The sequence below is a fragment of the Physella acuta genome, unplaced genomic scaffold, assembly GCF_028476545.2.
Source record: "Physella acuta isolate Inbredline_101_S28 unplaced genomic scaffold, ASM2847654v3 ptg000209l, whole genome shotgun sequence".
Lineage (NCBI taxonomy): Eukaryota > Metazoa > Mollusca > Gastropoda > Physidae > Physella > Physella acuta.
This window is the reverse complement of record NW_026731728.1, coordinates 446,085-468,469: the sequence shown is the minus strand read 5'-3', so window position 1 is coordinate 468,469 and position 22,385 is coordinate 446,085. Positions and strand designations below refer to the sequence as shown.

Sequence of the window (22,385 nt, the reverse complement as noted above, 5' to 3'; positions counted from 1 at the left end):
ATCCCCCCCCTCCATGTCCCGCCCTCTAAACGAAAGGTTTCTCTACACTAGCTGTCTTCAAACACTAATAGTGTATGTGGGGGGGGGGGGGGGCATCGAAGCACGTCCGCCTCATCCCCAACGAAATAGAAAACATTTTCTTTGGCGATATATGTGTCCTATTAATATTTAGATTTAGATTTATACCGTCTATGAGCTGATCAGGGGACATCCATAAATGACGTCACGCTTTTTTGACGATTTTGATCTCCGCCCCCCCCCTCCCCTCCGTCACACATTGTCTCAAAAAGCCAGACCCCCCCCCCCCCCCCCCCCCTTTGTCTCAGCTCTGTCAAAATAGAGTATTTTAATCAATTCCTATTACAATTTATTAAAACAGCTTTCTAAAACGCGAAATAACGTCTAAAATTCGTTTTCTAACATTTCTTTTTTATAATGCAAAAGAGTGACGTCGCACCATCTGACCCCCCCCCCTCCCCCTCATCACACACCGTCACAAAATTACGATCCCCCCTCCCCCTACGAGTGTGACGTCATTTATGGACGATCCCCTCACCAAAAATATGCGGATCCTGAATAGTTGAAGTTTCTTCAAATAGTGTTGCTCTTCTACGGGTGGCAGACTTTTAAAATAAACTGAAGACATTTTTACACCAGACAAGCACTAGGTAGGCCTACACCGTCATGGGGCGTTGGTGTTTGCAAGGGGTGAGGAGAATATATAGCTTACAGGCCTACTTAAACCAGTGTCCGGCCATCTCCCTCCCCCGGAGAAAAAATGTGTGAAAGAACAACTACCCTAAGCTAGTCGGCTGTTAGTGTGATAAAAAGTACCCAGGATGGGAATCTCGTGGTTACACCTTTACCCCCAAACATTGATCATAGACATAACGGGGTGTAGACCGGTGAAATTTTCAAAGAATTAAACAATAGCATGACAAACTATTTCATTTTCTTTTTACCAAAGAACTTAAACTTAATAAATGTATTGACTTATAGCCAGTGTTTCTTACAGACTTTTTTCTCGGGGGGGGGGGGGGGGGGGGGAGGGGAGCACTTAAAATTTTCGGGGGGGAGGGGTGGTAGACTTTCTATGGGGGGGGGGGGCGGACACTGTTAAAAGTATATATTTTCTATATAAATTATATACATTTCATTTCGTTCGGGGGGGGGGGGGGCGGGGGGGGGGAGGGGGCCCACGCCATTTAGGGCCCACAGACGACCATAATAAAAAATTTATATTAAAAAAAAATAATTTTCTTGCACTTTTAACTTGATGGTTGTTTTGTAAAAAGATTACCAAAGCTGCGGTCGGATTATCTTTATTCTATAGACTACACCCCACGCTCTTGTATATTCTTTTTCCCTTTGTTTTTAAACCACCGTGAAATCCGATTCCTCTTTCTCCTACAATCAAACTTATCAAAGATAAGTAAACGTTCAAACCACTTCCATGACTTATTTCCCTTTTTTTAAATAGCCTCATAAGCTTCTTTTAATAGATTTGCACTAAACAAATTAAAAAGTAATTACTCCTCTTAATTATTTTGTTTTATAAAGTACTTACTAAAAATGGCATTGTATAAAAAGGAAATGCATTTAAAATTAATAATATAAATACAAAAAAACTTAAAAATTAACATAACACGAGACAACATTACGTATACAAAGCTTTCATGTTTTATATTCTTTTGACTAATTTGGGATAGAGAGGTTCTATAGCAGAGATAAAAAAAAAAAATTTAAAAACAGACTAATGCGCTTACGCATATGACATGTCATTGTAATTTGTTTTAATTGAAAAAAAAAACATTTTTTTTTTCAAAACCAGAACAGGCCAGCATTGAGAATCCTATGTTCGTATTTTGTGTTTATATATATATATATATATATATATATATATATATATATATATATATATATATATATATATATATATATATATATATATATATATATATATATATACATAAGGGGGGGGGCTAAAAGAATTTTTTGCGGGGTGGCCCTCTTTTTCTAGAGTTCCGCCACTGCCAAGATAGATATTTTACAAGATAGATATTTTAAGTAAAATAAAACGAGTGAACGTAGATCTAGGTCTTAATTTTTAAATATTTTGTTAATTTTATGAAGTAAGAGAAACCATAAAAATTAAAAAAAAAAAAAAAAAAAAAAAAAAATTAGCTAACCACAAACACAAGACGTGGAAAACCAAAAATGCGAATTTTTAATTAAACTAGATAACGAAAGTAGCAAACGATAATAAATAATGCTCCATTATTTTCCATTGTGACCATATTTTTTGAACTTGTTTCTCGGTGTCAACAAAATTGATTTCACGCATTTACTTAGGTTCTAGAATCTAGATCTAGAATCTTATATATTATTTCCAGGCTAGATTTCCAGATCTAGGTTCATTTAGTTTTATTTTGCTATAACTTATTAATTAGGGTATTTTTAGGCCAACATTATTTTAAAATAAAATATTTTAAGCTAGATCTAGATCTAGATCTAGATCTAGATCTCTAGATCTAGATCTAGATTCTAGATCTAGATCTAGATCTAGATCTATAGACTCTAACTCTAGGAGTCTAGATCTAGACTTAGATCTCTAAATCTAGATCTAGATTATTCTAGATTCTAGACTAGATGTAGATCTAGATCTAGATCTGGATCTAGTGTACTGAGTAGTGTATTTATTTACGGCGTACGGTTTCACCAGAAATCTAGTCTAGATCTCCAGATTCTACAGATCTCACTAGGCACTAGACTCTAGACTACCTCTCTAGACTACTAGAGTGACTAGAGTCTAGATCTCTAGGACTGACTAGGTTTTTAATTAGTAGACTATTTTTTAAGTTAACTTTAGTAACTAGTGACTAGATTAGATGATGATGTCTAGATAGTAGATCTAAGATCTAGAATTCTAGATCTAGACTCTAGTCCTAGTCTAGATCTAGATCGGCCGCAGGGACCGAATGCGAATAGCCACGGCCCATTTTAGGGTAAAATCACGATATAGCGTCGGAAATTATTGGGTAATGTTCTTTGAGTTTCGGTAACATTCGTTACTGTAAACTGTAAACCATTGTTGATTTGATCGTTGAAAGAAAAATAAAGTCAAGTGCATTAAATTAATGTTTTAACTTAATTTAATGTTTAACTGACAAAAAATTAGCAACAATTAGTAAATCTAAATATTATTAATAAATTCGAGTGTAGTAATACTAATTAATGTTTTTTTTTAAGAAACAGAAAAAACCTGCAGAAGATTTGCGACAACCAGCTCTAGTTCTGTTACTAAATAAGACAATTAGATTTACTTAAGTTAAAAGTAGTAAGAATAACTAGAATAATGTTTAGTAGCAGCAATAATTAGCACATACACTTAAAATAATTAGAAATACAAAATAATTAGCAAAACAGTATTTAAAATGCAACTAAAATCAATCCTTGCACATTTTTAAACATTATGTATTAAAAATAATATGGGGGCAAATAAATGATGGTTTACAGTATTTCTGGTGGTTTCCGGAACGCCTCGACAGACTACGCCATGGTTTTACTGTTTTTTACTGCTGTACAGTTCCGGAATAATAACCGACGCTATATCGTGATTTTACCCATTTTAGGATCCAGGTCCTCAAAGCCTCAGCCGCTATTCGGACCAGCCAATAAAATTAAGATTTACTTAGGGCCTAAACAATTATTTTAAGATGCAGATCAATATAGGGATTAATATTATTATAATACCTTGTAAGTTGTTGTGATTTTTTTCTTGTAATTCTAAATGATGTCTTGAGAACTTGCTGTAAAAATACCTACCTGATATAAATTTGATGATAGGCCTAAATGTCATGGCGAAGGGGAGTCATTAGGTCTATTATATAATATTTATGGCTTATGGTATGTTGAAGCACTTGTAAAAATGTGCATTCTTTTTTTCTTCTGTTAAGCATAATTTGATTTTATAGGCATATCAGTCCAAATAAATAAAAAATAATGGTAGAAATTAACAGCTCAATATAGGCTACAGTCTACAGCTCCCATGCACATTTTCTTGAACACTTATATCCCGCATGCGTAGTAGTACGCTATAATAGCAATCTCAGATAGTAATGGTATTATTATGACGTATGCTTTACGCCTACACTATTCATATCTAAATCAATGTGAACCCACAGTGACCCTAACTAGACAGTGTCTGTATTTTTCTCCACCTGACAAGAAAACATTACTGGCTATCATAGGAGCAATGACGTTTAGAATTGGCGTATTTAAAGATCTAAATCTAGAAAAGACATAGAATATACAAAAAATAAATTAAAAACAACAACTATGCAATGCAATTATCGTGACAGAACTAGAAAATTAGTTGAATTATTTTCTTCTTGCACAAAACTGACTATTTTAGTTAACCAGGAACAAGCAAAGGGAAATCCTAGGTTAATCAGGTTCCGAACCGGTAACTGACAAGATTTGAGAGACATGATGTTCTACACTCGGCCACGACGTCTTACGTTAAATAATATTAAATATCCAATATTTAATGATTTTTGATAGAGCTAAATATAGGGTATTTAGAAATAGTAGGACCTAACACTAGCAAATCCACAAGAAAAATCAAATAAACATAAAAGGTATAATTTTGATAGAGGTTATACAAGTTTTTATCTATAGACCAAACTAAATGCCTGGTCCGAATAGCGGCCATGGCTATAGGGACCCAGGTCTATATAGCGGCAAAAAAAACAGCAAAAAATTGTACAGTTCTCAACAATTAAATCAAAATATTTCTTAGATTTTTGTTACTTTTCTGTGACTTTTTTTTCATTTTACCAGGCCTAGGCCTACATGTACATAATTGTACATAGTACATACTACTGCATAGTTAATTAAATTATTACTTTTGCCTACTTATTGAACTTTATTGTTTAGGTCCTAATTAATACCAGAAAATCTATAGGCCTACTCTAACTCTACTAGACGGATGGAATAACTAGATCTAGAGTGATTCTTGAGTCAATATCTATGTATACTGTCCAGGCCAGTAAATCTATAGTTTTTGTAACGTAATCAATTCAGCCTGCACTAGAGTAATGAGTATAGTGTAGTATAATTGAATTAATAGTGGCCTACTTAGTCTACTAGCAGTAAATCCCAGGCCATGATAACTCACACTCAGTTAATGATGCCTTACCTTTTCCCCCACAGATTTGATTAAACCTGAAGCCTGTAGATTGTGCTTGACTTCTAGATCCAGATCTTCATGATAACTCACACTCAGTTAATGATGCCTTACCTTTCCCCCCACAGATTAAACCTAAACCTGAAGCCTGTAGATTGTGCTTGACTTGTAGATCCAGATCTGAAATAAAATGTCTGATGTGTTGGCTTCATCTGCAGAGCTTGCTACTCTTCAGGTCAGCTATTACTGAGACTCATGTTTTAGAATTTAGAGTCATTTCATTTATAATATCAATATTAGATCTACACAAATTAGGCATACACAAATTAGGCGTACACAAATTAGGCGTACACAAATTAGACGTACACACAGATGAAACAGAAGGTAGACCTATCTACATGTGCACAAGAGATCTATCTTATAGGCCTATTCATATTATTATACAGCGCCTATAAATTATACGTTATATTATAGACAAGGCTATTGGCATTTAATTTTACTGCTCAGCAAGTAGGCCAATTCATCTTTAGTTTAGTAGTTTACCTTTACCATAGGTGTACTATTCTGCTTTTTTTTTCTGAAATTCTCTTTTTCCACTCGAGGAAACCTTTCTGCCATTAAAAAATATATTGACTTAAGCTAAAAATGATCATGCGGCCTTTGACGTAAGACCTCGTGATCACATTTATTGCAGACCGGACTACGCTGTTGCCGTCCGGTTGCTTAGTCGCCGGCGAATACGTTGTTGACACTGACTCGGGCACTAGCCAATGAGGCCGTCGTTGTCTAGGGGTATTTAATGATTCTACCCGAGTCAGCTACAGTGAAGTAATCAACGGTACAGGAGACCTTCTTAGTTTATGACGTTTATTAATTCACTGAATGCTTGTTCTGCGAGGCTTCCCCTAACCGCTAACGTCGGGAGAGAGAGAGAGAGAGACTAACTAACCTGCCTGTATTTATACCCCTGTCTTAACCCCCTAGCTATTCCCACGGGACAATGGGCTCAAAACTTGTGACCTAACAGATTATCCCCCCTGGTGCTAACAACCCTAGCTACTGGTCAGTATAAAGACTACTATTGTCCTGTCAGAGCAGTCAGTCTCTTTGAACGTGTCACCTACTGTCCATCCCTACGTGTACCCTGTAATTATCTAGTGAATGGATGTTTGTGGAATTCTGACCTAACAACATTCTACATAAGCTGTTGTTTACACATCTATTTTTAAGTTGGTTCTTACCCTACACCACCCTCCCCCCGCTTGTACAAGAAATTTCTGATTTTTTTCTTTCAAGGGCGGTTACATCTCTGCTTTACTTTCTGTTTTTAAATTATGGATTAGATTAATTTAATCAACACATTTGCAACAATTTTCTTGCTCAACAGTTAGGCCTGTTGCTTATGTGGATAAAATGAATAGCTGGGTAGAATTAATATACAATCGGCCTAACAATACATCAATTAATATATCGGAGCAATGTTTGCTACCTCGGTCTTTAGATGGATAAAGCTGAAACATAGTTTCAGTTAACATAGACAGTTCACACAAACTTGACTCACCACATACAAATGTTAGAGCCACATGAAGACAGTTAACACAAACTTGACTCACCACATACACATGTTAGAGCCACATGAAGACAGTTAACACAAACTTGACTCACCACATACACATGTTAGAGCCACATAAAGACAGTTAACACAAACTTGACTCACCACATACAAATGTTAGAGCCACATAAAGACAGTTAACACAAACTTGACTCACCACATACAAATGTTAGAGCCACATAAAGACAGTTAACACAAACTTGACTCACCACATACAAATGTTAGAGCCACATGAAGAAGAATAAAACATTTTTGTGTGCATGTTTCATCCACCAGCAGAATGTTGCGTCATCAGTGGAGTCAAGCCACCAGCAGAATGTTGCGTCATCAGTGGAGTCAAGCCACCAGCAGAATGTTGCGTCATCAGTGGAGTCAAGCCACCAGCAGAATGTTGCGTCATCAGTGGAGTCAAGCCACCAGCAGAATGTTGCGTCATCAGTGGAGTCAAGCAGCGCAGACAGTGAGGGGGGAGATGATACACTGTCCTCTAAGCTGGGGACTTTGGTGAGGGACCTAAACATTTGACTTAACTGGGGACTTTGGTGAGGGACCTAAACATTTGACTTAACTGGGGACTTTGGTGAGGGACCTAAACATTTGACTTAACTGTGGACTTTGGTGAGGGACCTAAACATTTGACTTAACTGGGGACTTTGGTGAGGGACCTAAATGTTTGACTTTGGTGAGGGACCTAAACGTTTGACTTTGGTGAGGGACCTAAACATTTGACTTAACTGGGGACTTTGGTGAGGGACCTAAATGTTTGACTTAACTGGGGACTTTGGTGAGGGACCTAAACATTTGACTTAACTGGGGACTTTGGTGAGGGACCTAAACATTTGACTTAACTAGGGACTTTGGTGAGGGACCTAAACATTTGACTTAACTGTGGACTTTGGTGAGGGACCTAAACATTTGACTTAACTGGGGACTTTGGTGAGGGACCTAAACGTTTGACGTTGGTGAGGGACCTAAACGTTTGACTTAACTGGGGACTTTGGTGAGGGACCTAAACATTTGACTTAACTGGGGACTTTGGTGAGGGACCTAAACATTTGACTTAACTGGGGACTTTGGTGAGGGACCTAAACATTTGACTTAACTAGGAACTTTGGTGAGGGACCTAAACATTTGACTTAACTGGGGACTTTAGTGAGGGACCTAAACATTTGACTTAACTGGGGACTTTGGTGAGGGACCTAAACATTTGACTTAACTGGGGACTTTGGTGAGGGACCTAAACATTTGACTTTGGTGAGGGACCTAAACGTTTGACTTTGGTGAGGGACCTAAACGTTTGACTTTGGTGAGGGACCTAAACATTTGACTTAACTAGGGACTTTGGTGAGGGACCTAAACGTTTGACTTTGGTGAGGGACCTAAACGTTTGACTTTGGTGAGGGACCTAAACGTTTGACTTAACCAATCACCTCTGACAACCCCCTGTTGTACCAGGGACTGACACAAATATTTTAACACCCCAGGTTCCAACAATTTTCTGCTCCTTTAAAATATTTTTAATCTTTGCAGGAGATAAGAGAGGAAGCCCCTCCTCGGTATTTAAGGTCAGTCTACATCTTATTTCCTCTAAACTCTTCAGTTTCCAAGGTTTATTTTTGTACTCTATTTTGTTTAGTTTAAACAATTCATTAGGCAACATGTGAAATATTTTTCAGCACTGGCCTAATCTATGACAAAGTTATGACCCTCCATAAGTGTGAGTGGGACCCAAACTTCCCTGAAAACCCCCTGAGGATAACTGAGCCTTACAAGCGCTGTTGTGAGCTGGGATTGATCCAGCGCTGCCAACAAATACAGGTAAAAAGGTCATTGACCTAACAGTGTGAGCTGGGTTTGATCCAGCGCTGCCAACAAATACAGGTAAAAAGGTCATTGACCTGACAGTGTGAGCTGGGTTTGATACAGTGCTGCCAACAAATACAGGTAAAACGGTCATTGACCTGACAGTGTGAGCTGGGTTTGATCCAGCGCTGCCAACAAATACAGGTAAAAAGGTCATTGACCTGACAGTGTGAGCTGGGTTTGATCCAGTGCTGCCAACAAATACAGGTAAAAAGGTCATTGACCTGACAGTGTGAGCTGGGTTTGATCCAGCGCTGCCAACAAATACAGGTAAAAAGGTCATTGACCTGACAGTGTGAGCTGGGTTTGATCCAGCGCTGCCAACAAATACAGGTAAAAAGGTCATTGACCTGACAGTGTGAGCTGGGTTTGATACAGTGCTGCCAACAAATACAGGTAAAACGGTCATTGACCTGACAGTGTGAGCTGGGTTTGATCCAGCGCTGCCAACAAATACAGGTAAAAAGGTCATTGACCTGACAGTGTGAGCTGGGTTTGATACAGTGCTGCCAACAAATACAGGTAAAACGGTTATTGACCTGACAGTGTGAGCTGGGTTTGATCCAGCGCTGCCAACAAATACAGGTAAAAAGGTCATTGACCTGACAGTGTGAGCTGGGTTTGATCCAGTGCTGCCAACAAATACAGGTAAAACGGTCATTGACCTGACAGTGTGTGCTGGGTTTGATCCAGCGCTGCCAACAAATACAGGTAAAAAGGTCATTGACCTGACAGTGTGAGCTGGGTTTGATACAGCGCTGCCAACAAATACAGGTAAAAAGGTCATTGACCTGACAGTGTGAGCTGGGTTTGATCCAGCGCTGCCAACAAATACAGGTAAAAAGGTCATTGACCTGACAGTGTGAGCTGGGTTTGATACAGCGCTGCCAACAAATACAGGTAAAAAGGTCATTGACCTGACAGTGTGAGCTGGGTTTGATCCAGCGCTGCCAACAAATACAGGTAAAAAGTTCATTGACCTGACATAACTTTTGTCATTGTCTATTAGTTTTACACATTGACTCCACTTTTTCCATTTGCTTGTTAATTATTTTAATTGGTTGAAACTTTGAAAATGTTTAGACAAGGCGAGCTAAAGAAGAAGAAATCTTAACGAAACATGCTAAGGAACTGGTGCAATTAGCAGAGACAACAGTCAGCTTGACGTATGAGGAGAGGATGGAACTTTGCAAGAACTACGACGCCTGGTATTGTAATGATGTGAGTATGGCTGATGTTGGCCACCTAGTATTGTAATGATGTGTGTATGGCTTATGTTGGCCACCTGGTATTGTAATGATGTGTGTATGGCTTATGTTGGCCACCTGGTATTGTAATGATGTGTGTATGGCTGATGTTGGCCACCTGGTACTGTAATGATGTATGGCTGATGTTGGCCACCTGGTACTGTAATGATGTGAGTATGGCTTATGTTGACCACCTGGTATTGTAATGATGTGTGTATGGCTGATGTTGGCCACCTGGTACTGTAATGATGTATGGCTGATGTTGGCCACCTGGTACTGTAATGATGTGAGTATGGCTGATGTTGGCCACCTGGTATTGTAATGATGTATGGCTGATGTTGGCCACCTGGTATTGTAATGATGTGTGTATGGCTGATGTTGGCCACCTAGTACTGTAATGATGTATGGCTGATGTTGGCCACCTGGTATTGTAATGATGTGTGTATGGCTTATGTTGGCCACCTGGTATTGTAATGATGTGTGTATGGCTGATGTTGGCCACCTGGTACTGTAATGATGTATGGCTGATGTTGGCCACCTGGTACTGTAATGATGTGAGTATGGCTTATGTTGACCACCTGGTATTGTAATGATGTGTGTATGGCTGATGTTGGCCACCTGGTACTGTAATGATGTATGGCTGATGTTGGCCACCTGGTACTGTAATGATGTGAGTATGGCTGATGTTGGCCACCTGGTATTGTAATGATGTATGGCTGATGTTGGCCACCTGGTATTGTAATGATGTGTGTATGGCTGATGTTGGCCACCTAGTACTGTAATGATGTATGGCTGATGTTGGCCACCTGGTACTGTAATGATGTGAGTAGTGCTGATGTTGGCCCCCTGGTACTGTAATGATGTGTGTATGGCTTATGTATATCCTAATGTAATTACCAGCACACCTTTATATCCTAATGTAATTACCAGCACACCTTTATATCCTAATGTAATTACCAGCACAACTTCATATCCTAATGTAATTACCAGCACACCTTTATATCCTAATGTAATTACCAGCACACCTTTATATCCTAATGTAATTACCAGCACAACTTCATATCCTAATGTAATTACCAGCACACCTTTATATCCTAATGTAATTACCAGCACAACTTCATATCCTAATGTAATTACCAGCACACCTTTATATCCTAATGTAATTACCAGCACAACTTCATATCCTAATGTAATTACCAGCACACCTTTATATCCTAATGTAATTACCAGCACAACTTCATATCCTAATGTAATTACCAGCACACCTTTATATCCTAATGTAATTACCAGCACAACTTCATATCCTAATGTAATTACCAGCACAACTTCATATCCTAATTTAATTACCAGCACACATACGATGCAGCCTTGATAGCAGCAGGGACTACCATCAAAATGGTGGATGATATTTTACAGAATAACTTAACCAATGGCTTCGCTATGGTCAGGTAAAAAAGTTTGAAACTTTATGCAACTCTTCCATTGGTTGGTTGGAAAATTGTTTCAAATCGGCTGTTTTCTCTACTATTTGTGGTTTGGTCTACTATTTGTTGTTTGATCTACTATTTGCTCTTAGATGTAAATGTACTGTTTAATTGAAAATGTACTTGTCTATGTGGAGTAATTATTTGCTAATGTTGATTTAACCTCATTATTTGAAAATGTGCTAATCTTTGAATGGCCTGGCCATTTGCTTTGTGTGACAGGCCACCTGGCCACCATGCCATGGAGAATGAGTTTAACGGCTACTGCACCTTCAACAACGTGGCCCTGGCGGCACAGAGCGCACTGGACAAAGGTGTGGAGAGGTAAGCACACATCAGCGTCATTCAGAGACTTTTTAAACATCAGCGTTATTCAGAGACTTTTTAAACATCAGCGTCATTCAGAGACTTTTTAAACATCAGCGTCATTCAGAGACTTTTTAAACATCAGTGTCATTCAGAGACTTTTTAAACATCAGTGTCATTCAGAGACTTTTTAAACATCAGTGTCATTCAGAGACTTTTTAAACATCAGTGTCATTCAGAGACTTTTTAAACATCAGTGTCATTCAGAGACCTTTTAAACATCAGTGTCATTCAGAGACTTTTTAAACATCAGTGTCATTCAGAGGCTTTTTAAACATCAGTGTCATTCAGAAAATTTAAAAAAATCAGTGTCATTCAAAAACCTTTTTAAACAAACATCAGCATCATTCAGAGACTTTTTTAAAACAGAAGCTTCATTCAGAGACTTTTAAAACGAACATCTGTTTATAAAAATGTTTTTACAGACTGTTATTTAAATTGCTTCCTGTGTCTGTCTTTCTGTCTCTCTGTCTAGATCAAAACAGGCGAGCAAAATTTTAAATGAACACAATGTTTTTGAAGTATTCAGAAATAAATATTTTTTTTAGGCCTTATAGATTTAAATTATGTTTTAAATAAAATGTATGGAGGAAAGTACCATAACATCGTGATTAACATGCTAATTTCTAGATCTAGAATGCTAGATTATCTAGCGTGGTAGGTCGTAACGCTAACTTGCGCTTCAGCAATTGTTGTTCATATGGTCTAGTAGGCCTACATAGCAAGGCTGAAAAATCTAAGATAGTCTAAGATAGCATCAACTACTGTTGAATCAAATCAATAATGTTATGTTTAAGTGTTAAGATTATGGTTGGAATGGGGAGGGGTCACGAGTTACTAAAGTGGTTAGCTTAGGTTTAAAAAAATGTAAGCTGACTTCAACCCTGAAAGCGCGCCAAGCAACGATCATGGCTTTGCTGTTACATAACTTATAACACGTAATGCCAGGTGGCGCGCGCTTTAAGGTTTAAGCAGTATTTAGATGTAGTAAAAGACCAGCTATACAAAACTATAGACCCACTATATGTAAACTGTATAATGTCATATAGACCTACTATATGTATACTGTGTATAATGTCATAAGACTTATTGCAATTATTTATTATGTCTTTGCAAATGAGTTTCCATGCGTATGTTCCTTTTTTGTGGCTTCGAATTCCACTTTTTTGGTATGTTCCTACTTTTGGTCGATAAGGGTAGGAATGCCTGCACTAAAAAGGAGGAAAAATAAACGATTTTTCTTTAAATATATAATAACACACTCCTATTATTAGTAAAGGTATCCAATAGATAATATAGTGATGCACTCTTTTCTTTATAGTTAATTAAATAGTAGAGAACTATTATATATTTAAAGAAAATCATTTATTTTCTCCTTCTTTGTGTATGATTACATAAAAGCTTTTTATTAAAATGTTTTTCCCCTCATAAGCTTAGTTCTAACTGAGAATTTTCAAATATTTATTTTTCTCATGTGGTTAGAGTTTCTGTCTTAAACAATGTAAAATTTCTCTTTCAAATGAGCAAAGTTTTTACAAGCTATTTTTAACTTGCTTCCTCTGTCTTGCTTTGTCATAGATCAAAACTTCGTTGCGAAATTTGGAGCACTTCTAATTGACCCGTTTGATTATAACTCAGCACGTGGGTCTTGACCTTACGACAATGCAATCTGACATCAAATTTGATTTAATTAGATTAACTAATTAATTTTTATGAATAAATCAAAATTTTCAAAATAAAGTAGAGGGTTCTATAAATATTTCATTGCTATTATACACACATTTTTATGTTCATTTGGTGGCAATAATAAAGGTATCCAATAGATAATATGGTGACCATGCTTTTCTTTATAGTTATTTAAATAGTGGTGTATTAATATATATTTAAGGAAAATCATTTATTTTCTCCATTTTAGTGCATTATTACATAATAGCTTGTTATTAAAGCGTTTTGTATGCAATTTTTTTTGGTCTCAATTTGTTTAGTTTGACACAAACATTACCCTAAAGCAGGGGTCTCCAAACTTTTCAGTCCGAGGGCCGCATTAACTATCAAATTTCTGTTCGGGGGCCAGTTTCTTCCAGGCATGTCTTTGATTTTTCTGGGCAAAGCTCCTCAGCCATAACCAACAAACGTTTTTTCCGTGGACAAAAAGATCTCCGCGGGCCGGATGAGAGGACCTCGCGGGCCGCATCCGGCCCGCGGGCCGTAGTTTGGAGACCCCTGCCCTAAAGTAAAAAGTTATTGTGAACTAACCAACCCAGTTACCTCCCTTGGAGTGACCATGTTTAGTTTACTCCAACTGCCCCTTTTGAATTTCAGAATTTTGATTGTTGACTGGGATGTACACCATGGGCAGGGCATCCAGAGAATGTTTTATGATGACCCCAGGTGAGTTTTATGATGACCCCAGGTGAGTTTTATGATGACCCCAGGTGAGTTTTATGATGACCCCAGGTGAGTTTTATGATGACCCCAGGTGAGTTTTATGATGACCCCAGGTGAGTTTTATGATGACCCCAGGTGAGTTTTATGATGACCCCAGGTGAGTTTTATGATGACCCCAGGTGAGTTTTATGATGACCCCAGGTGAGTTTTATGATGACCCCAGGTGAGTTTTATGATGACCCCAGGTGAGTTTTATGATGACCCCAGGTGAGTTTTATGATGACCCTAGGTGAGTTTTATGATGACCCCAGGTGAGTTTTATGATGACCCCAGGTGAGTTTTATGATGACCCCAGGTGAGTTTTATGATGACCCCAGGTGAGTTTTATGATGACCCAAGATGACCCCAGGTGAGTTTTATGATGACCCTAGGTGAGTTTTATGATGACCCTAGGTGAGTTTTATGATGACCCCAGGTGAGTTTTATGATGACCCTAGGTGAGTTTTATGATGACCCCAGGTGAGTTTTATGATGACCCCAGGTGAGTTTTATGATGACCCCAGGTGAGTTTTATGATGACCCCAGGTGAGTTTTATGTTGACCCAAGATGACCCCAGGTGAGTTTTATGTTGACCCCAGGTGAGTTTTATGTTGACCGCAGGTGAGTTTTATGTTGACCCCAGGTGAGTTTTATGTTGACCCCAGGTGAGTTTTATGTTGACCCCAGGTGAGTTTTATGATGACCCCAGGTGAGTTTTATGATGACCCCAGGTGAGTTTTATGATGACCCCAGGTGAGTTTTATGATGACCCCAGGTGAGTTTTATGATGACCCCAGGTGAGTTTTATGATGACCCTAGGTGAGTTTTATGATGACCCCAGGTGAGTTTTATGATGACCCCAGGTGAGTTTTATGATGACCCCAGGTGAGTTTTATGATGACCCCAGGTGAGTTTTATGTTGACCCAAGATGACCCCAGGTGAGTTTTATGTTGACCCCAGGTGAGTTTTATGTTGACCGCAGGTGAGTTTTATGTTGACCCCAGGTGAGTTTTATGTTGACCCCAGGTGAGTTTTATGTTGACCCCAGGTGTGTTTTATGTTGACCCCAGGTGAGTTTTATGTTGACCCCAGGTGTGTTTTATGTTGACCCCAGGTGTGTTTTATGTTGACCCTAGGTGAGTTTTATGATGACCCCAGGTGAGTTTTATGATGACCCCAGGTGAGTTTTATGATGACCCTAGATGACCCCAGGTGAGTTTTATGTTGACCCCAGGTGAGTTTTATGTTGACTCCAGGTGTTTTACGATGCACAAGGTATGTGTTATGAGGTGTGTTAACTGATCAGTGTCTACTTGCCTTCTGACAGAGTCATGTACTGCTCCATTCATCGCTTTGAGTATGGCAGATTTTGGCCACAGCTTCGGGAGTCTGACTACGACTTCATTGGTAGCGGTCAGGGAGCTGGCTTTAACATCAACGTCCCATTGAATCAGGTAGTTTGTTTTGTTTTTTTATTGGCGGGGGCAGGGGGGGGGGTGTCATTAATATCAACGTCCTATTGAATCAGGTAGTTTTTTTTTTTTAATTGGTGGGGGCAGGGGGGGGGGGGGAGGTGTCATTAATATCAACGTCCTATTGAATCAGGTAGTTTTTTTTTTTTTTTAACTGGCGGGGGCAGGGGGGGAGGTGTCATTAATATCAACGTCCTATTGAATCGGGTAGTTTTTTTTAATTTTCTATTGAGAGGGGGTGTCAATAACATTGACATCCTATTGAAATAGGTAGTTATACGTTTGTCATTGGTTGTGGCAGATGCTTAGGCTTATTTCTGTACCATGTAAATGAGTTCAGCTGGATTGCATGTGTGTGTGATTGTATATGGGTGGATGGTGTATGAAGGCTGCCTCTAGCTGTGACATTGACTGCCTCTAGCTATCTGTGACATTGACTGCCTCTAGTTGTGTAATTGGCTGCCTCTAGCTGTGACATTGGCTGCCTCTAGCTGTGACATTGACTGCCTCTAGCTGTGACATTGACTGCCTCTAGCTGTGACATTGGCTGCCTCTAGCTGTGACATTGACTGCCTCTAGTTGTGTAATTGGCTGCCTCTAGCTGTGACATTGGCTGCCTCTAGCTGTGACATTGGCTGCCTCTAGCTGTGACATTGACTGCCTCTAGCTATCTGTGACATTGACTGCCTCTAGCTGCGACATTGGCTGCCTCTAGCTGTGACATTGACTGCCTCTAGCTGTGACATTGGCTGCCTCTAGCTGTGACATTGACTGCCTCTAGCTGTGACATTGGCTGCCTCTAGCTGTGACATTGACTGCCTCTAGCTATCTGTGACATTGACTGCCTCTAGTTGTGTAATTGGCTGCCTCTAGCTGTGACATTGGCTGCCTCTAGCTGTGACATTGACTGTCTCTAGCTGTGACATTGACTGCCTCTAGCTGTGACATTGGCTGCCTCTAGCTGTGACATTGGCTGCCTCTAGCTGTGACATTGACTGCCTCTAGCTATCTGTGACATTGACTGCCTCTAGCTGTGACATTGGCTGCCTCTAGCTGTGACATTGACTGCCTCTAGCTGTGACATTGACTGCCTCTAGCTGTGACATTGGCTGCCTCTAGCTGTGACATTGGCTGCCTCTAGCTGTGACATCTAGCTGTGACATTGACTGCCTCTAGCTGTGACATTGGCTGCCTCTAGCTGTGACATTGACTGCCTCTAGCTGTGACATTGGCTGCCTCTAGCTGTGACATTGGCTGCCTCTAGCTGTGACATTGGCTGCCTCTAGCTGTGACATTGACTGCCTCTAGCTGTCTGTGTCATTGGCTGCCTCTAGCTGTGACATTGGCTGCCTCTAGCTGTGACATCTAGCTGTGACATTGACTGCCTCTAGCTGTGACATTGGCTGCCTCTAGCTGTGACATTGGCTGCCTCTAGCTGTGACATTGACTGCCTCTAGCTGTGACATTGGCTGCCTCTAGCTGTGACATTGACTGCCTCTAGCTGTGACATTGACTGCCTCTAGCTGTGACATTGACTGCCTCTAGCTGTGACATTGGCTGCCTCTAGCTGTGACATTGACTGCCTCTAGCTGTAACATTGGCTGCCTCTAGCTGTGTCATTGGCTGCCTCTAGCTGTGACATTGGCTGCCTCTAGCTGTGACATCTAGCTGTGACATTGACTGCCTCTAGCTGTGACATTGGCTGCCTCTAGCTGTGACATTGGCTGCCTCTAGCTGTGACATTGACTGCCTCTAGCTGTGACATTGGCTGCCTCTAGCTGTGACATTGACTGCCTCTAGCTGTGACATTGACTGCCTCTAGCTGTGACATTGACTGCCTCTAGCTGTGACATTGACTGCCTCTAGCTGTGACATTGGCTGCCTCTAGCTGTGACATCTAGCTGTGACATTGACTGCCTCTAGCTGTGACATTGGCTGCCTCTAGCTGTGACATTGGCTGCCTCTAGCTGTGACATTGACTGCCTCTAGCTGTGACATTGGCTGCCTCTAGCTGTGACATTGACTGCCTCTAGCTGTGACATTGACTGCCTCTAGCTGTGACATTGACTGCCTCTAGCTGTGACATTGGCTGCCTCTAGCTGTGACATTGACTGCCTCTAGCTGTGACATTGGCTGCCTCTAGCTGTGACATTAACTGCCTCTAGCTGTGACATTGGCTGCCTCTAGCTGTGTCATTGGCTGCCTCTAGCTGTGACATTGGCTGCCTCTAGCTGTGACATCTAGCTGTGACATTGACTGCCTCTAGCTGTGACATTGGCTGCCTCTAGCTGTGACATTGGCTGCCTCTAGCTGTGACATTGACTGCCTCTAGCTGTGACATTGGCTGCCTCTAGCTGTGACATTGACTGCCTCTAGCTGTGACATTGACTGCCTCTAGCTGTGACATTGACTGCCTCTAGCTGTGACATTGACTGCCTCTAGCTGTGACATTGGCTGCCTCTAGCTGTGACATCTAGCTGTGACATTGACTGCCTCTAGCTGTGACATTGGCTGCCTCTAGCTGTGACATTGGCTGCCTCTAGCTGTGACATTGACTGCCTCTAGCTGTGACATTGGCTGCCTCTAGCTGTGACATTGACTGCCTCTAGCTGTGACATTGACTGCCTCTAGCTGTGACATTGACTGCCTCTAGCTGTGACATTGGCTGCCTCTAGCTGTGACATTGACTGCCTCTAGCTGTGACATTGGCTGCCTCTAGCTGTGACATTGACTGCCTCTAGCTGTGTCATTGGCTGCCTCTAGCTGTGACATTGGCTGCCTCTAGCTGTGACATTGGCTGCCTCTAGCTGTGACATTGACTGCCTCTAGCTGTGACATTGACTGCCTCTAGCTGTGACATTGACTGCCTCTAGCTGTGACATTGGCTGCCTCTAGCTGTGACATTCACTGCCTCTAGCTGTGACATTGGCTGCCTCTAGCTGTGACATTGGCTGCCTCTAGCTGTGTCATTGGCTGCCTCTAGCTGTGACATTGGCTGCCTCTAGCAGTGACATTGGCTGCCTCTAGCTGTGACATTGGCTGCCTCTAGCTGTGACATTGGCTGCCTCTAGCTGTGACATTGACTGCCTCTAGCTGTGTCATTGGCTGCCTCTAGCTGTGACATTGGCTGCCTCTAGCTGTGACATTGGCTGCCTCTAGCATGACATTGACTGCCTCTAGCTGTGACATTGGCTGCCTCTAGCTGTGACATTGGCTGCCTCTAGCTGTGACATTGGCTGCCTCTAGCTGTGACATTGACTGCCTCTAGCTGTGACATTGACTGCCTCTAGCTTTGACATTGGCTGCCTCTAGCTGTGACATTGACTGCCTCTAGCTGTGACATTGACTGCCTCTAGCTGTGACATTGACTGCCTCTAGCTGTGACATTGGCTGCCTCTAGCTGTGACATTGGCTGCCTCTAGCTGTGACATCTAGCTGTGACATTGACTGCCTCTAGCTGTGACATTGGCTGCCTCTAGCTGTGACATTGGCTGCCTCTAGCTGTGACATTGACTGCCTCTAGCTGTGACATTGGCTGCCTCTAGCTGTGACATTGACTGCCTCTAGCTGTGACATTGACTGCCTCTAGCTGTGACATTGACTGCCTCTAGCTGTGACATTGGCTGCCTCTAGCTGTGACATTGACTGCCTCTAGCTGTGACATTGGCTGCCTCTAGCTGTGACATCTAGCTGTGACATTGGCTGCCTCTAGCTGTGACATTGGCTGCCTCTAGCTGTGACATTGACTGCCTCTAGCTGTGTCATTGGCTGCCTCTAGCTGTGACATTGGCTGCCTCTAGCTGTGACATTGGCTGCCTCTAGCTGTGACATTGACTGCCTCTAGCTGTGACATTGACTGCCTCTAGCTGTGACATTGACTGCCTCTAGCTGTGACATTGGCTGCCTCTAGCTGTGACATTGGCTGCCTCTAGCTGTGACATTGGCTGCCTCTAGCTGTGTCATTGGCTGCCTCTAGCTGTGACATTGGCTGCCTCTAGCTGTGACATTGGCTGCCTCTAGCTGTGACATTGGCTGCCTCTAGCTGTGACATTGACTGCCTCTAGCTGTGTCATTGGCTGCCTCTAGCTGTGACATTGGCTGCCTCTAGCTGTGACATTGGCTGCCTCTAGCATGACATTGACTGCCTCTAGCTGTGACATTGGCTGCCTCTAGCCTTGACATTGGCTGCCTCTAGCTGTGACATTGACTGCCTCTAGCTGTGACATTGACTGCCTCTAGCTGTGACATTGACTGCCTCTAGCTGTGACATTGACTGCCTCTAGCTGTGACATTGGCTGCCTCTAGCTGTGACATTGGCTGCCTCTAGCTGTGACATTGGCTGCCTCTAGCTGTGACATTGACTGCCTCTAGCTGTCTGTGTCATTGGCTGCCTCTAGCTGTGACATTGGCTGCCTCTAGCTGTGACATCTAGCTGTGACATTGACTGCCTCTAGCTGTGACATTGGCTGCCTCTAGCTGTGACATTGGCTGCCTCTAGCTGTGACATTGACTGCCTCTAGCTGTGACATTGGCTGCCTCTAGCTGTGACATTGACTGCCTCTAGCTGTGACATTGACTGCCTCTAGCTGTGACATTGACTGCCTCTAGCTGTGACATTGGCTGCCTCTAGCTGTGACATTGACTGCCTCTAGCTGTAACATTGGCTGCCTCTAGCTGTGTCATTGGCTGCCTCTAGCTGTGACATTGGCTGCCTCTAGCTGTGACATCTAGCTGTGACATTGACTGCCTCTAGCTGTGACATTGGCTGCCTCTAGCTGTGACATTGGCTGCCTCTAGCTGTGACATTGACTGCCTCTAGCTGTGACATTGGCTGCCTCTAGCTGTGACATTGACTGCCTCTAGCTGTGACATTGACTGCCTCTAGCTGTGACATTGACTGCCTCTAGCTGTGACATTGACTGCCTCTAGCTGTGACATTGGCTGCCTCTAGCTGTGACATCTAGCTGTGACATTGACTGCCTCTAGCTGTGACATTGGCTGCCTCTAGCTGTGACATTGGCTGCCTCTAGCTGTGACATTGACTGCCTCTAGCTGTGACATTGGCTGCCTCTAGCTGTGACATTGACTGCCTCTAGCTGTGACATTGACTGCCTCTAGCTGTGACATTGACTGCCTCTAGCTGTGACATTGGCTGCCTCTAGCTGTGACATTGACTGCCTCTAGCTGTGACATTGGCTGCCTCTAGCTGTGACATTGACTGCCTCTAGCTGTGACATTGGCTGCCTCTAGCTGTGTCATTGGCTGCCTCTAGCTGTGACATTGGCTGCCTCTAGCTGTGACATCTAGCTGTGACATTGACTGCCTCTAGCTGTGACATTGGCTGCCTCTAGCTGTGACATTGGCTGCCTCTAGCTGTGACATTGACTGCCTCTAGCTGTGACATTGGCTGCCTCTAGCTGTGACATTGACTGCCTCTAGCTGTGACATTGACTGCCTCTAGCTGTGACATTGACTGCCTCTAGCTGTGACATTGACTGCCTCTAGCTGTGACATTGGCTGCCTCTAGCTGTGACATCTAGCTGTGACATTGACTGCCTCTAGCTGTGACATTGGCTGCCTCTAGCTGTGACATTGGCTGCCTCTAGCTGTGACATTGACTGCCTCTAGCTGTGACATTGGCTGCCTCTAGCTGTGACATTGACTGCCTCTAGCTGTGACATTGACTGCCTCTAGCTGTGACATTGACTGCCTCTAGCTGTGACATTGGCTGCCTCTAGCTGTGACATTGACTGCCTCTAGCTGTGACATTGGCTGCCTCTAGCTGTGACATTGACTGCCTCTAGCTGTGTCATTGGCTGCCTCTAGCTGTGACATTGGCTGCCTCTAGCTGTGACATTGGCTGCCTCTAGCTGTGACATTGACTGCCTCTAGCTGTGACATTGACTGCCTCTAGCTGTGACATTGACTGCCTCTAGCTGTGACATTGGCTGCCTCTAGCTGTGACATTCACTGCCTCTAGCTGTGACATTGGCTGCCTCTAGCTGTGACATTGGCTGCCTCTAGCTGTGTCATTGGCTGCCTCTAGCTGTGACATTGGCTGCCTCTAGCAGTGACATTGGCTGCCTCTAGCTGTGACATTGGCTGCCTCTAGCTGTGACATTGGCTGCCTCTAGCTGTGACATTGACTGCCTCTAGCTGTGTCATTGGCTGCCTCTAGCTGTGACATTGGCTGCCTCTAGCTGTGACATTGGCTGCCTCTAGCATGACATTGACTGCCTCTAGCTGTGACATTGGCTGCCTCTAGCTGTGACATTGGCTGCCTCTAGCTGTGACATTGGCTGCCTCTAGCTGTGACATTGACTGCCTCTAGCTGTGACATTGACTGCCTCTAGCTTTGACATTGGCTGCCTCTAGCTGTGACATTGACTGCCTCTAGCTGTGACATTGACTGCCTCTAGCTGTGACATTGACTGCCTCTAGCTGTGACATTGGCTGCCTCTAGCTGTGACATTGGCTGCCTCTAGCTGTGACATCTAGCTGTGACATTGACTGCCTCTAGCTGTGACATTGGCTGCCTCTAGCTGTGACATTGGCTGCCTCTAGCTGTGACATTGACTGCCTCTAGCTGTGACATTGGCTGCCTCTAGCTGTGACATTGACTGCCTCTAGCTGTGACATTGACTGCCTCTAGCTGTGACATTGACTGCCTCTAGCTGTGACATTGGCTGCCTCTAGCTGTGACATTGACTGCCTCTAGCTGTGA

The 22,385-nt window shown here is 42.3% G+C and overlaps 1 protein-coding gene across 2 annotated transcripts in view; it reads left to right on the top strand.

Annotated features, from left to right (window-relative positions):
• Positions 1-2,266: 2,266 nt before the first annotated feature.
• LOC131937417 (histone deacetylase 6) overlaps positions 2,267-22,385 on the top strand; it is a 204,671-nt gene continuing 184,552 nt past the window's right edge. The window contains exons 1-10 of one of the 2 annotated variants that reach the window (XM_059294820.1): positions 2,267-2,412; positions 5,317-5,423; positions 7,080-7,304; positions 8,331-8,365; positions 8,477-8,618; positions 9,747-9,884; positions 11,261-11,358; positions 11,617-11,718; positions 14,083-14,151; positions 15,517-15,643. In XM_059294820.1, coding sequence (XP_059150803.1) covers positions 5,379-5,423; positions 7,080-7,304; positions 8,331-8,365; positions 8,477-8,618; positions 9,747-9,884; positions 11,261-11,358; positions 11,617-11,718; positions 14,083-14,151; positions 15,517-15,643 — 981 coding nt within the window. In that variant the 5' untranslated portion in view covers positions 2,267-2,412; positions 5,317-5,378. Of the gene's footprint in view, positions 2,413-5,316; positions 5,424-7,076; positions 7,305-8,330; positions 8,366-8,476; positions 8,619-9,746; positions 9,885-11,260; positions 11,359-11,616; positions 11,719-14,082; positions 14,152-15,516; positions 15,644-22,385 lie in introns of both variants that reach the window. The other variant, XM_059294819.1, reaches the window with a different exon arrangement.